A 14,162-nucleotide genomic window follows, 5' to 3' on the forward strand; every position below is an offset into this window, starting at 1 on the left:
TTAAATGAAAGAGACATATAACAAGAAACTCACCTGGAGCAATAAACTGTTTAACATTGGTAGATCGAGACTTGTCAGCCACACTGGCCATGAAGCAGCCCTTGGGCACAGTCCATTCATTAGGTCTGATGTTTCTGTCCCTGTCTTCTGCTGTCTCGTATACCTCTATGTGAGGGGGTTTCTCCGTTAGATTCTTGCTGTAATGACTTAGCCCATACTGTGCAATCTGGATTGGGTAGAAATAGCCTTGAGGCCCCCACTGTGTAGATAATGGCACACCTATAAAAAACAAACAATGAATCACTAAACCTAGACACAAAGGAGTCATTCTGAGGCCCATTCTTCACTGTTCCACTTCTAGGGGAATGTTTTAGGGTTATCTGCAACTCTGAAGCTTTTTTTCTGCTTTAATGCTGTGTGTTTTGTTCTCTGATTGTACATTATTATACATCTTTGTAATCACTTACTATTAAAAAGATTTTATATATATATATACATATATATATACTGACCTTTTACTAAGTGATAAAACATTTAATGTTGGGGAATTACACTTAGAGAAAGAATTCAGGTGCTAGACAGCTTACCAGTAGCCTGGGTCTCCTTGCCCACCTAGTCCTTGTATCAGCACAGTTTTTATTGCTACATGTATGTATTCCTGTGTTAGCAGGGACTGAACTCTAGGCTTTGCATATGTTAGGCAAACACTGTATCACTGAGCCACATCCCTGGCCTAGTACCTATGTTGTTTTGAAGCACAATTTCTGGAGTGTAGTACCTTAACCTCACTAATGAGACTCTGAGGCAGATTCATAGAATAATCCTATTTATTCAGTCTGGTCTTAGCTGCTGCCCTTACCTAACACCAACTGGAAAGCTTCAACAGATTTACATGTTAACTGTTCCTTCTTGCTGAGACAGAGCAACAATGAAAGTCCTCTTCCCATTGTGCTATATAGGGGTTGTATTAATAACATCTTCAGTTTCTTAGTCCTTAATATAATCGAGCTAGAAAAATCCAAGTACAGCAAACAGATACCAACCTTCAACTCCACTTATACACTTGACTCTATCTCGGACTTCCACATTGTAGCCTTCAAAGGACATAAACACACCATCAGGGTGATAAGGTGATCTCTGTGCATAGACTTTGGAATAGCTATGAGAGAATTCAAATCGATCATAGCCATCATACTGGACCACCTTTCCATAAACATCAAAGTATTTCTCTACCCAAGTGAATGGAAGGAAAACTTCATTCCCCTCTCGCCTCCCTTTAATTGTATGTTCATCGTTTATGAGACAGTCAATCTCTTCATATTTGAGCCCTAACACTTTGCTTCCTCCATTGCTATTGAAGCCCCCAACAACGGGGGGTGCCTTCTGTTGTTCCTGAGGAAATGCCTCTTCTGACTGCTGCTTGGCTATGTGGTTGGCATAGTGGTTACTTTCAGATGCTGCTGATCTCTTCTCTAATCCATCCACTCTGAATCCACTACTCAAGTGCCGAGGAAACTGGATTGCTTTGTCACTGGAACACTTATTCCACAAAAGTACTGTGACCAAAGTAAATAGCGCACAGATGATAATCAAAGTCTTATAGTTGACCCGAGCTGCCAAACAACGCATATTCAGACCATACCTATGGAAGCAAGAAGAAAATCACGCAGAGCCATTATTGACATTTCAAAGATAAGTTCATTTAAAATATATTTATTCAATGTGCACTCAGGATATTTTATCAAATGCATATTTAAAATTATGAACTCAAACTTTTCAGCACAGGCAAAGATAAGATGCAAACTGCTCAGCACAAACCTAAGGCAGAGATGTACAAATTATCATTCAGTGCTCCTCTGGTATCTCAACAATGTTTACTATGCCCCTAAACTTAAAGAATACCTTATAGCTGGGCAGTGGTGGCACAAACCTTTAATTCCAGCACTTGGAAGGCAGAGGCAGGTAGATCTCTGTGAGTTCAAGGCCAGCCTGGTCTACAGAGTGAGTTCCAGGGCAGCCAGAGCTATACAGACAAACCCTATCTTAAAAGAAACATCATAGAGTTCTATTTTTAAGTAGTTAAGACCAAAGAACTGGTCTTAGGCGCCCACTGGCCCCTCCCTTCAGTCTGTTCTGAGCCTCCCTCTCTCCCTTAAATGCTGGCAGGCCTTCCAGTCTTAGACTGTAAGGTTCCTTATCTCTGTTCATTTCTTTGTGATCTCACCCAGGCTTCATGGAACTTGCATGCTAAGTATCCTGAATTCTCTATTTAAGCTAGATTTCTTTTGTAACTACAAATACATATAGATATCCAAGAGCCAATCCAAGTAACTGGCATCTTTAGCTTCTGTACTGTAACACTCACAGCTTCATCCAGATCTTCTTCAACCCACTCACTCTTCTACCATTTGACTAAAAACTTTGATTCCTTGTTGCTCACTTGAGACCCAAATGACCAACTTCATTACTGTCACAATGATAAGCTGTGGTCCTTTTTCATCTGCAGCACTTCAGCACTAGGCAAATTGGCCCTCTTCTACCCATGCCTAGTATTACATCCCCAAGTCTATTCTCAGTATAACAGTCAGAATACTTTTAAGTTTAAGCCAGATAATGTCATTCCAGTATTGAAGGGAGAAGACACTAATGTTGTTGGCCCTGTTGGCCACTGGCATATCAGTCAGCTATGATGATATGTAGGGTCCCAGGGGAACATGGGAAATTACATTTTAGTTCTATGTGTGAAGTATGGAACACTTGAGACTGTTCAGAGTAAATGATGTAAAACATAGTCTATGTTTTCCACAGTCACTCTATAATTTAATACATAGTGTGATTCCACAAATACTTATTTTGTTTGTAATCTCTTCTCACTTTCCCTGCAATATACTTTTTAAGCAGGATAAAAGGAACAAATGCCCAAATAAAAATATTTTATGAAAAATTAAATGATGAATTTCAGTTAAGAAAGTTAATAGTGAACATATATCCCACTAATTTCTTCCAATTCCAAGAGAAGGGAAACTTTAGACCCCGAATGCCAAAAATAAATTATTCAACTCCAACATTTTTTAAGGTTAATTTTAATTATTTGTAAGTGTATATATCTCATATCTGCATATGAGTGTGGGTATCTGCAGAGGCCAGAGTGCCTGGTTCCCTGCAGCTGGAGTTACAAGTAGTTGTAAGCCAACCAATATGGGTTCTCTGGAAGAGCTCATATCCACTGAGCCATCTCTCCAGCCCTTTTGCTCTCACCCTTAACAGTTTGACAGGATGTAGATTGTATTTAGATTAGCTTCAAAGTATTAGGGCAGAACTGCACAATCTTAAAATAGTAAGGGTTACTGGTAAAGTTTGAGTGCAGTCAATAGTTGTTACTATGAATGACTTTATTAAGAAACTTTTGTTAATCTCATTAATTCCAGTTTTCATGCTGGCTGATTATTTCTGTACCAGATGTGCACTTTCTTTCTGACAGTTTGTCCTCCTGTGGCTTTAATGGAATACTGTCTTTGTAGCTCTCTACATGCTACAGAGTCCCTTTTTAAAAATAAAGTTTTCTGTGATTACTTGTTTATTGCATTGGCATTTTTTTCTGGTTATCTTGACTATTTTTCCTGACATTAAGTTTTCCTCAAATGCCCAATGGCCTCTTATTATATTCTCTCAATTACTGTGAAGATGGACTGCTTTTTGGCTAGATTGTAGGGATGGGGGTACAAAGAGCTCTGTGTGAGCCAGACAGGTGCTAACAGCAGCACTCTTCTAATGGAGAACAGGAAGGTGGCAGGCCCTCTAACTGTCAGAACAAACATGGCTTTAGAAGCCTAGCCATTTCCAATTTCTCTATAGAAAGTCTACCTGTTGTTTCACCTGGAATTAATCCAGTTATCGGCAGTCAAGGCAAGAACAAGTGAAGTCTGGAGGGGTGAGTAGAAGGTGCAACTGGGCCTGTTCAACTGTCATCTTCTTAGTCACTTAAATCTATTCATTTCTGATCTCTAGACATGTTATTTCAGTGGAACATCAAAAAGGAAAGGAGGCAAAGATGTGTGCGTGTCCTGAAAATATACACAGAACTAAAAAGCTGGGAATGTAATATAAGTTGAGTATCTGAAATGTTTGAGACCAGAAAAGTTTGACTCTCCACTGGTCTTTGAATTTCTGCATGCATATGATAGCTTAGAAGTAGGACTCAAATCTAGTCACAAAATTCATTTGTAATATGTATGTGTGTGTGTGTATATGTATATATGCACATATATACACATGTATATGTATGTATATAAACATATTATATTATGAAAGAAAGCCTGAAAATGAACTTTATATATTTTAAAAATGTATTTAGCCTATATGTATGTGTTTATATACCATTTGTTATGTGCAGGTACTCTCAGAGACCAGAAGAGAGTACTGGACTCCTTGAAACTAGAGCTGGTAAGTGCGAACTGCTTGATTTGGGTGCTGGAAATCCAAATGAGGTCCTTTGCAAGAGCAGTAAGTGATTATAACTACTAAGCCATCTTACCAGCTCCAAATTTTATAGAGTATTTTTGATGATTTTGTACATGAGGAAGTTTCATTACCATTTTCCACTTAGAGCATCAAGTCAGCATTTGAAAAATTTGGATCTGGGAGATATTTAATATTTCTTCTTGTATTAGAAATACTCATTCTAATAACGTTTTATCAAATATAATAATACTATAAGAAAATTAAGTGATTTAAAAACTACACAAAATAGCACAAAGTGTGGTACAATCAATCTGTCAAAGGTCATGTTTATAAATAAAAGATTTTCTTAAGTTGTAATAAAGGCAAACTGAACCAAAACACCCATGTGTTATCATTTATATAATATATCCACTATGCCAGACATTTTGACCATTAAAACAGAAATACTGGGTGCAAGATGGCTCTTGACACATTAACTTAATAAAATCAAGTTTGACCCCAGAACCCATGATGGAAGGAGAGGACCCCAAAGTTCTTTTTTTTTTTTTTTTTTTTTTTTTTTTTTTTTGGTTTTTTGAGACAGGGTTTCCCTGTATAGCTCTGGCTGTCCTGGAACTCACTCTGTAGACCAGGCTGGCCTCGAACTTGGAAATCCACCTGCCTCTGCCTCCCAAGTGCTGGGACTAAAGGTGTGGGCCACCACCGCCCGGTTCCCACAAAGTTCTTTTGACCTCCACTCTTACTGCACTCCAACCCAAATATCATGAACATACACAATAATAATAAAATTTAAACACAGAAATACAAGGCTCTTTGTTACATCTTTGAGGAGTGTCTTTCCTCCTCTATCCAAATGTGGGTAACTGCTCATTGAACAACACTATTTACTTTATGACACCGCACAAGATAGGAAAACCAAAATAACATAGCTTAACACATTTTCAATAGCCCTAATGCCAAGATTTATATCTGAAAGCGTTTCCTACTAAAAACAAAGGAAAAGGAAATGGGATTTCTTAGAAAAATTAGATGATTTCTAGGTTCATGACATATAACAGAGAGACTTTCAAAAATCAATGGAATCATAGCCCATTGGTCAAAATAGCTGTAGAAGCTGGGTGTGGTGATAACTGCCCAGAATCCCAGCACTCAGGAAACTAAAATAAGATTCTGAGTTTGAGGCTGGCTTTGGTTACACAGCAAGATCCTGATCAGAAAACGTTAAGAGGGTATTAGAGCAACATTGGAAAAAGATATTGATAACTGTTAAATCTGACCAACAGGCATATTATATACTGTTATATATTTATATGTTTAAATATTTCCATAATTTAAAAAAATACAGTGCTATGCAGCTAAAAGAATAGTGGTGAGCCTTAAAGTTCCTCTGTCAAATTTATTTGTTAAACATTGAGAAAATTATGCCTGAAGTTAACTAAAACACATGGAGTCAATAATAATCCAAAGTCTCAACACTACTCAAAAAGGATAAAGTCAGCCCCCCCAACAAATAAACAATAACAAAAACAACAGTGAAACTAGTAACCAACTTTGAGAACTATACTTCAGAATTCAACAGCCCCAATCAATGTGGTATTCTATTTCCTAGAAGTCCAGTTAGTAATGTAGAAGAGAAACAACAGGAAATGAGCATTATGTAATCCTTCATGAAATGACAACTGAAGGCAGTTTTTGATGATATGACTGCTATGACCTGTGTTTGTTTACTATGTTCTTTTATTAACACATCAAGCAATTTATTTTTCTTATTATCTTAGGTAATACATAGAAGAAAAAAGATCAACACATGCCCAAGTGGACTGGTTAAACAACTGTTCTCCAGTTACTATGCAGCTGGTAAGGAAGACACTAACCATGTGCCTAGAGAAAAAAAAAATCAATGGGCATCATCAGATGGGCATCACAATAGCACTAGGATATGAGCTGTAAAAGTTAGGAAGAATGGATCTCAAAATAAGAGAAAGAAGCCTCTAATTCTCTTTTAATTTTTTATGGGGACCAGAAACCCTCCAAGGAATAATCAGCAGAAAACTGACTCTGTCAGGGATACTTCACTTGCCACTCCCCCTGCCTGATATTCTCTTTCCCTAGTATCTACTTGGCCTTCTTCCTTACTTCACTTGAGCCACTGCTTAGATGCCAATTAAAAAGGCCTCAGTGACCAGTCTATGTACCCACCATTCTCTAGCTCCTTACTAAGTTTGACACACTTACTTACTTAGGTTATTGTCCATCTCCAACCCATTACTGCATCCCCAGTGCCTAAGACGATATCTGGTCCAAAGGAGGCCTTGGTTAAAGATCTGCTAGATGAATAAGCATTGTTTAAAATGTAAATTAAAACCACAGGCATTTAAATCAGCCAGCTGTGCTTTCTTTCCTGTATTTGGGTATCTGAAAACCATAAACCAAATAGAAATGTGTATAAGTGACATAACAGAACACACTGAGATATATCTTGGCCAACTCTTTAGAACAGATTTGTAATTTAATTACTGCTGTTTACTGCTTGATAGACTTAAGACTCAGATTATACAGTCAATTGGTTAAATATCTAGTATGAATTTAACTTAAAAAAAAAAAGATCCTTCTAGAAGTGTAAACAAGTACACTCGAGAAATGATTCACAATAGGACAAAAGTAAGCTCTGCTAGCTCATTTAATTTTTTAGTATCAAAGTTACCACGATCTCTGACACAAGTGGCTCATAATACTTCAAATAACATTCCTAATGCAGAATGGGTGGCACAGGTTGTAGTCCTATCACTTGGAAGGCTGAAGATAACCGAGAGTGCCAAGCTAGTATGGGCTGCACAGCAAGACTCACATGTTGTCTGCCTGATTTTACATATGGCGAGTCTTACATTTTGTGATGTTAAGTAGTCACTGAAGATGCAATTTGATGGATCACATAACTGAGATTAAGAAGGGATCTGAACACTGGCTGTCAGACTGTGAGGTCTGTGTTCTTAATATATCACAGAATATCTATGAGCAGATACATAATACTACCTTTCAGGTACTGGATGATTCCCTGACAGTCAACTAAACTTGAATGTTAACAAGCTTTTCTTTTTTTCTTTTCTTTTCCCTTCTCTCTCTTTCTTCCTCACTCTTTCTGTCTTTCTTTCCCTTCCTTCCTTCCTTCCTTCCTTCCTTCCTTCCTTCCTTCCTTCTTTCTTTCCTTCCTTGTGGAGACTGTGTAACCCTGGATAGCTTGGAACTCTTTATATAGACCAAGCTGGGCTCAAATTCACAAGAGATGTGCCTGCTCCTGCCCCAGAAGTGCTGAACTAAGGATTAAAGGCATGTACCCAGCTCTTTTTAGACAAGGTTGAATTCTGTCCCCAAATCAACTGTTCATATACATATAAATACAATTTAACTGTAAGAACAACCTAAGGCAAAGTCTCTGGATTGGTATGTTTGCTTGTTTCTGTTCTTGCTTAGATGCATGATAAAAGTTTTTAATATTTTTAAAAGATATTTTAATACAGGAAAAATTTTTCACCAGAATAGGCTTGTTTCATTATTAAAAGTAGCAAGTGTTAGAGAATACTCCTGTTTGAATTATAATCAAGTAATCCTCCATCTTTTTTCCTACAGTGTTTAATAACAAATCGATCCCTATTCAACTTGCTCTGGTCTCTCTAGAATATAAATTCTATATATTGCATCTTTTTATTCTTTACTTTCTTCAAATATTTTACATCTCTTTTCATTTGCATTTTGGGAAAGCTCCTCAAATTTGTATTCTATATCATGAATTCAATTTTCAAATGTGTTCTCTATTTTGGTGCAGTTTAATTTGGCTACTGCATAATTCAATTTCTACTCTATTGCTTAATGCTTTTAAAAACAGTTTCCATCCTATTGTCCTCATTTTATCTACACTTTTTTAACTTATGTGTTTCTATTAGCTAGTATTCTTTTTTCATCTTAGCCTTACTGCCCTGTAAGTTCATTTTCAATACCTATGATCTCCGTAATTTTTCTCTTTTTTATAATTGGTTATTTTATTTATTTACATTTCAAATGTTACTCCCCTTCCTGGTTTCCCCTCTGCAAACCCCCTATCCCATCCCTCCTCCCTCCTGCTTCTATGAGGGTGCTCCTCCACCCACCCATCCACCTACCCACCCCCACCTCCCCGCCCTCGCATTCCTCTATGCTGGGGCATCAAGCCTCCACAGGACCAAGGGCCTCCCCTCTCATTGATGCCAGATAAGGCCATCTTTTGATCCGTATGCAGCCAAGCCATGGGTCCCCTCCGCCCCCCATGTACTCTTTGCCTGGTGGTTTACTCCCTGGGAGCTCTGGTTGGTTGATATTGTTGTTCTTCCTATGGGGTTGCAAACCCCTTCAGCTCTTTCAGTTCTTCCCCTAACTCCTCCATTGTCATCCCCGAGCTCAGTCTAACAGTTAGCTGTGAGCAACCGCACCTGTATTTGGTCAGGCTCTCACAGAGCCTTCTCATGGGACAGCTATACCTGGCTCTTGTCAGCAAGTGCTTCTTGGCATTAGCAATAGTATCTGGGTTTGGTGTCTGCATATGGGATGGATCCCTAGGTGGGGCAGTCTCTGGGTGGCCTTTCCTGCAGTCTTTGCTCCACTCTTTGTCCCTGTATTTCCTTTAGACAGGAGCAATTCTGGGTTAATATTTCTGAGATGGGTGGGTGGCCCCATCCCTCAACAGGGAGCCAGTGGTTACTTGATATAGTCTCTTCAGGTTCTATCTCCCCTTTGTTGGGTATTTTGGCTAATGTCATCCCCATTGGGTCCTGGGAATCTCTTGCTTCCCTGGCATCTGGGACTTTCTAGTGGCTAGCCCCAGTTCCCTGACCCCCACTGCTACACACCTCCATTTAATTTCCTGACCCTCTGTACTTCTCTCCTGTCTCCTCCCATACCTGATCCTGCCATGCTTTCTCCCCCATCCTCTCTCCCTCTCTCTACCTCCCCTGATTATTTTGTTCCCTCTTCTAAGTAGGATGGAAGCATCCACACTTTGTTCTTCTTTCTTCTTGAGCTTCATATGGTCTATGAGATGTATCGTGGGTATTTGAGCTTTTTGCTTAATATCCACTTATCAGTGAGTACATATGTAAGCCTAAGAAATACTTTCCAGAAGGTGGTCATGGTACATACCTTTAATCTCAACACTGGGGTGGAGGCAGAGGCAGGTGGGTCTCTAGAGTTTGAGGCCAGTCTGGTCTACAGAGCGAGTTTCAGGACAGAGAAACCCTGTCTCAAAAAAAACAAAAAGAGATAGGTAGGTAGGTAGGTAGGTAGGTAGATACATAGATAGATAGATAGATAGACAGACAGACAGACAGACAGGAGGGGGAGTGGAAGGAGAAATGCTTTCTATAATTTCTGTGAAGTAAACTCTTATGTGGAGTATATGCTTTTGTTGATATGGAGAAATCAAGGTAGAACTGAGCTGGAAGAAGCAGCTACACAGTCTCCCAGGGGAGAAAAGGTGTGGAGAGCCCCTAGAGTCGCGCCCCAAGATGGCACCTGGTTTTGCTTTCTAGCAAGCGGGCGCTCTCTTAAACAAGTCCTTATTTGGCTATGCTTGCTAGCTTGGCTCACTTTTGCTTTCTGGTGGCCTATCTGCACTCGCTACGTGGCCCAATGAGATAGGCTCAGTATAGAGCATTTAAGGGCCTAGGGTGTTGCCCTGGGGGTCAGAAGATTGTTCAAGGTTCCTGAATAAACTGCTTAAAGAAGAGCTCTCGGGTTGCGTCGTTCTTGCTGGTCAAGGCAGTCATGACAAAAAGGTATCAGTGAACTTACCTAGCTATGAATCCTGTGAACTACAAGAGCAACTTGCCAGGTAAGATGTACCCACCTATCTATATCACTACTGTTAGGAAGGTACCAATTGCTCCCTGATTAGATTTGAGACCTATCCTATAGGATGGAATCCATGTCTGGTACTGTAAACCTGGTTAAAAATCCATGGTAGGAGAAATCATAGGCCCTAGGGGGTAAGCTGAATACTGTTGCTCAGATAAACTGACATTGTGTCAATTCTAAATATTGATGTTTATACAGAGAGACCACTGCTACTTCATCAGAGAAAGCTATTTTCAGGGAATGTGATGTAGAATCATGTGCTGTATACGGTACTGATAAGTGATGGGTAAGTGCTCATTCCTTCTTGAATACCTCTAAAACTCAGGGAGCACTGTGGAAGAGTGGTGTAAAGGAATGGAAGAGCCAGAAGATAGGAAGAAGAGCTATGAATGCTATCTTGTAGACAAGACACAGTAGCCATTACTACTGTGAACTCACAGCAACTGCAGATGCCTGTACTGGGTCTGCACAAGAATGGGTCTAACAGCAATAAGGCACAGATGACGGAGAAACTTAGGGGTCTCTATCCATCAACTGCTAGACTAATTGCAACCAATAGCCTCATGGAGAGGGATACTCTCTTCAGTTATGAATGCATGGATGACTCCACCAAGCTCCAATGGACTCCGCCAAGCTCGAATCTAATGATCACAAACTGCCTTGGTTTAACTAATAGGATTACAAATCAAAACATTATGAATCTGGGAAAGGGACTGAAAGGGAGAAGGAGGACATAAAACAAGGCAGGGGAGAGAGTTATCATAATGCATTATATACATGCATAAAGCTGACAACAACATAAATCCATTAAAAGTCAATGTTTTGCCTTGTACTGAATGGTATGCTGCTTTTTGTCTTTGGAATTGTTGCAGAATCTTGTCTCCAGTACTTCCTTTAAATCAGCAGCTGGATCTAAAGGTTTGATAAGAGTAGGGTTTGATTTTTTTGTTCAACAGGAGTAATTCATGATAGAGGTATAAAATTTATTCAGGGTATATATGATGAAGAACTATCTCTGTGATATTAAAATTAACCTGTATGTGCAGGTAGGTGCTTCCAGCCCCACACAGCCACTAGAAAGAAAGCTCTCCATTAGCAGTTCACCTATTATTACCTTATCAGTCCTTCTCAATGCATTAACTGGAACACCTCAGAAAAGAAAACCTTGCCTTACTATTTGCTTAGCTTGACAATATATAGTTGTACAGGAAAGTAATTACTGAATTTTTTATTTAGTATTTGTAAAGATAATGAATTGGTTGTTTAATAACCTCTAAAACAAGCAAAGAATCTTTAAAAAGGCAACACAGAAGCTCAGAGGTTTACCATATTTGATGAATTTCAATTTACCATAGTTACTGGTGCTCAAGTTATTCTAATTTTAGCCATTCTAATGTCGCTCTTTTCAAATTGGCTCTAAATCCTTTCATGCAACCTCAATGGCTTTTGATAGCGTCTCTGCTATTTTTCATGACAAGACATCCTAGGTTTATCACGTAACCTTCTGTGCAAGACCTGAAATAGCCATTTTTTTTTTCAGGGTCTGGTTCCTTTCAGTGTGAATATCTAGTGTTCAGTTGAAATTTCTTGACATTTCAGTATTTCAAGCATATGGTGGTACTGGGCTGGACTGTTGGTGCTGTTTCATTTCGATGGCACCTAGAGAAGGGGTTAAGAGGGAATCAGATACCTGTGCCCAGCAACACCACAGTCTGTGAGGACTGGGTTATACTGTTAGAAACAGACACCATATGTTCCAGCCATTGTTACTTTTTATTCACATAAAAGAAACCCAAAAGTAGGCAGTCTGCAACTTTGAATGTAGCTACATGCTCACCAAGGACATAGCCACTTTTAATCCTTTTTTTATCAACCTATGACCCAAGAAAGCTACTGAAGCCCCAGCTTTCTGTCTGCATTGCAGCCCAGGAAGCAGCAGAAAGGCCCACGGGCAAAAGAGCACATCTCTGCTTGGAATCAGTTTCCTTTAATGAGATGTTCCTTTAGTTTCACAGAACATTCCTGACATCTCATTAGCCAAACCTCGGTAACATGGCTACCTCAAGTTGAAAGGAAAACTGAGAAATACCTTTTGTTCCAGACAGCAACGTGCTAAGTTAAAAACAAAAGAACTAAAAACAAAAAAACAACAAAAAAACAAAAACAAAAAACAAAACAAAACAACAATAACAAAAAAACAAAGCAGGGTTCAACGATAAAGAAGTAGAACATGAATGTGGGGAGCAAGCCAGGGGAAAGTCCTTCCGATGTACAAATTAACCACTTTCTTCTCAAATACCTCTTTTTTTTTTTTGGATCTCAATTATATTAAGTTCATAACAACCACACAGTGAGATATGAATTCAATTAATAATTTTTTTTTTTTTTTGGTTTTTTTGAGACAGGGTTTCTCTGTGTAGCCCGGCTGTCCTGGAACTCACTCTGTAGACCAGGCTGGCCTCAAACTCAGAAATCCGCCTGCCTCTGCCTCCCAGGTGCTGGGACTAAAGGCGTGCTCCACCACTGCCCGGCTTCAATTAATAATTTTAATTTTGCATAGCATATGCTTAGATTGACACATTGCTTACAAGCAAGAAGAGAGCCTTATTCCATAAGGACTATAGAGTACACTTCAAAGAACATTTGAAGATTATTATAAATATGTTGGCATTCTCTAAATTGAAGGTACAGGGAAAATTTTACTTATATACTTTGTTGCTATCAATGCTGCTACAATAGTCACTGTTAGCCATAAGTAGTAAGCTGAAACATGTCTCATCCAGAAACCAAGAAGGCCTGCTCTTGCCAGTGTGGGTAGTTACACACCCTTCAGTCTACTTTACTAGGCTGTTACTGAAGCAACTTCATCTTCCCATCATCCCAAGTTGCTGCTAAAAATCAGCAGCAGCACTCAACATATAATGGCAATCCTGTTACCCCTGTCTATCAAAGCATGACTGGGTTAAAAGTCCTCAACAAATCAAAAAGATTGTTTTGTATTTTTTATTTTTAAATGTAGGGAAAGTTACAGAAAAAAAAATACATTCCTCATATACATTGTGCTATATACATAGTAGGGTTTATGCTAACACTTATCTGACCTTGAAGAGTTAAGCTCTTTCCATCCATCAGGCCACAATATCATATTATCTGGTTCCAAAAGACTATATATCTCTGCCAGCCAGGTAAGAATGGAATACTTGCTCATGGCTGTGCAGAGACAAAGAGCAGCACTGTGCACCTGGTCTGCCCATTAAGAATCTAAGGTCTTCAGCTCAGCTTTCTCCAGTAGCAGCATACAGAGGAGCAAAGGGCTGCTTTGCATCCAGAAAAGCAACACTGCAGCAGCACTAAATTCTTCTTTGAAGTAGTGTACAGCACTGAAGGGAAAGGCTCTCTGCTTGCTTCTAAGCAAAGTGTTAAACTAAGCATAAGCTATGTAAATAAATCAATTCGGAAAGGAGTTGCAGGCCTCTGCAGCTCTGAAATTCCTCCACTCATTAGGAAAGCTAAGAAAAAGAACCTAATGATGTGTTTGCTCTCCATGTTCCCACATAGGGGGACTACACAGGAAGCTTTCCTAGGAAGTTCTACAAGTGCTGATGGCAGTTAAGTTCTCACAGAACATCTTCTCTCAAGTTTGGTGCCATCCTGTGAAGACAGGATGAAGCAAGGGAGGCCCATCAGAAGTTGGCTGGTAGTGATCTTTAAAATCTTGTCACTATCCCATCACAAGCTTTCTCTGTGGAGCCCTGGTTGTCCTGTATCTCTTTTTGTATATGAAGGTGACCTTGAACATCAGAGGTCTGCCTGTCTTT

The 14,162-nt window shown here is 39.3% G+C and overlaps 1 protein-coding gene across 3 annotated transcripts in view; it reads right to left on the reverse strand.

Moving 5' to 3' along the window:
- The window catches only part of Glce (glucuronic acid epimerase), a 72,350-nt gene that overhangs the window by 12,741 nt on the left and 45,447 nt on the right, over window positions 1-14,162 (reverse strand). For all 3 annotated transcript variants that reach the window (XM_031346352.1, XM_031346354.1, XM_031346353.1), the window contains 2 exons: window positions 1,044-1,642; window positions 34-279 (listed from right to left, as the gene is read on the reverse strand). In XM_031346352.1, coding sequence (XP_031202212.1) covers window positions 34-279; window positions 1,044-1,629 — 832 coding nt within the window. In that variant the 5' untranslated portion in view covers window positions 1,630-1,642. The remainder of the gene's footprint in view (window positions 1-33; window positions 280-1,043; window positions 1,643-14,162) is intronic.

This window comes from Mastomys coucha, unplaced genomic scaffold (genome assembly GCF_008632895.1).
Source record: "Mastomys coucha isolate ucsf_1 unplaced genomic scaffold, UCSF_Mcou_1 pScaffold23, whole genome shotgun sequence".
Lineage (NCBI taxonomy): Eukaryota > Metazoa > Chordata > Mammalia > Rodentia > Muridae > Mastomys > Mastomys coucha.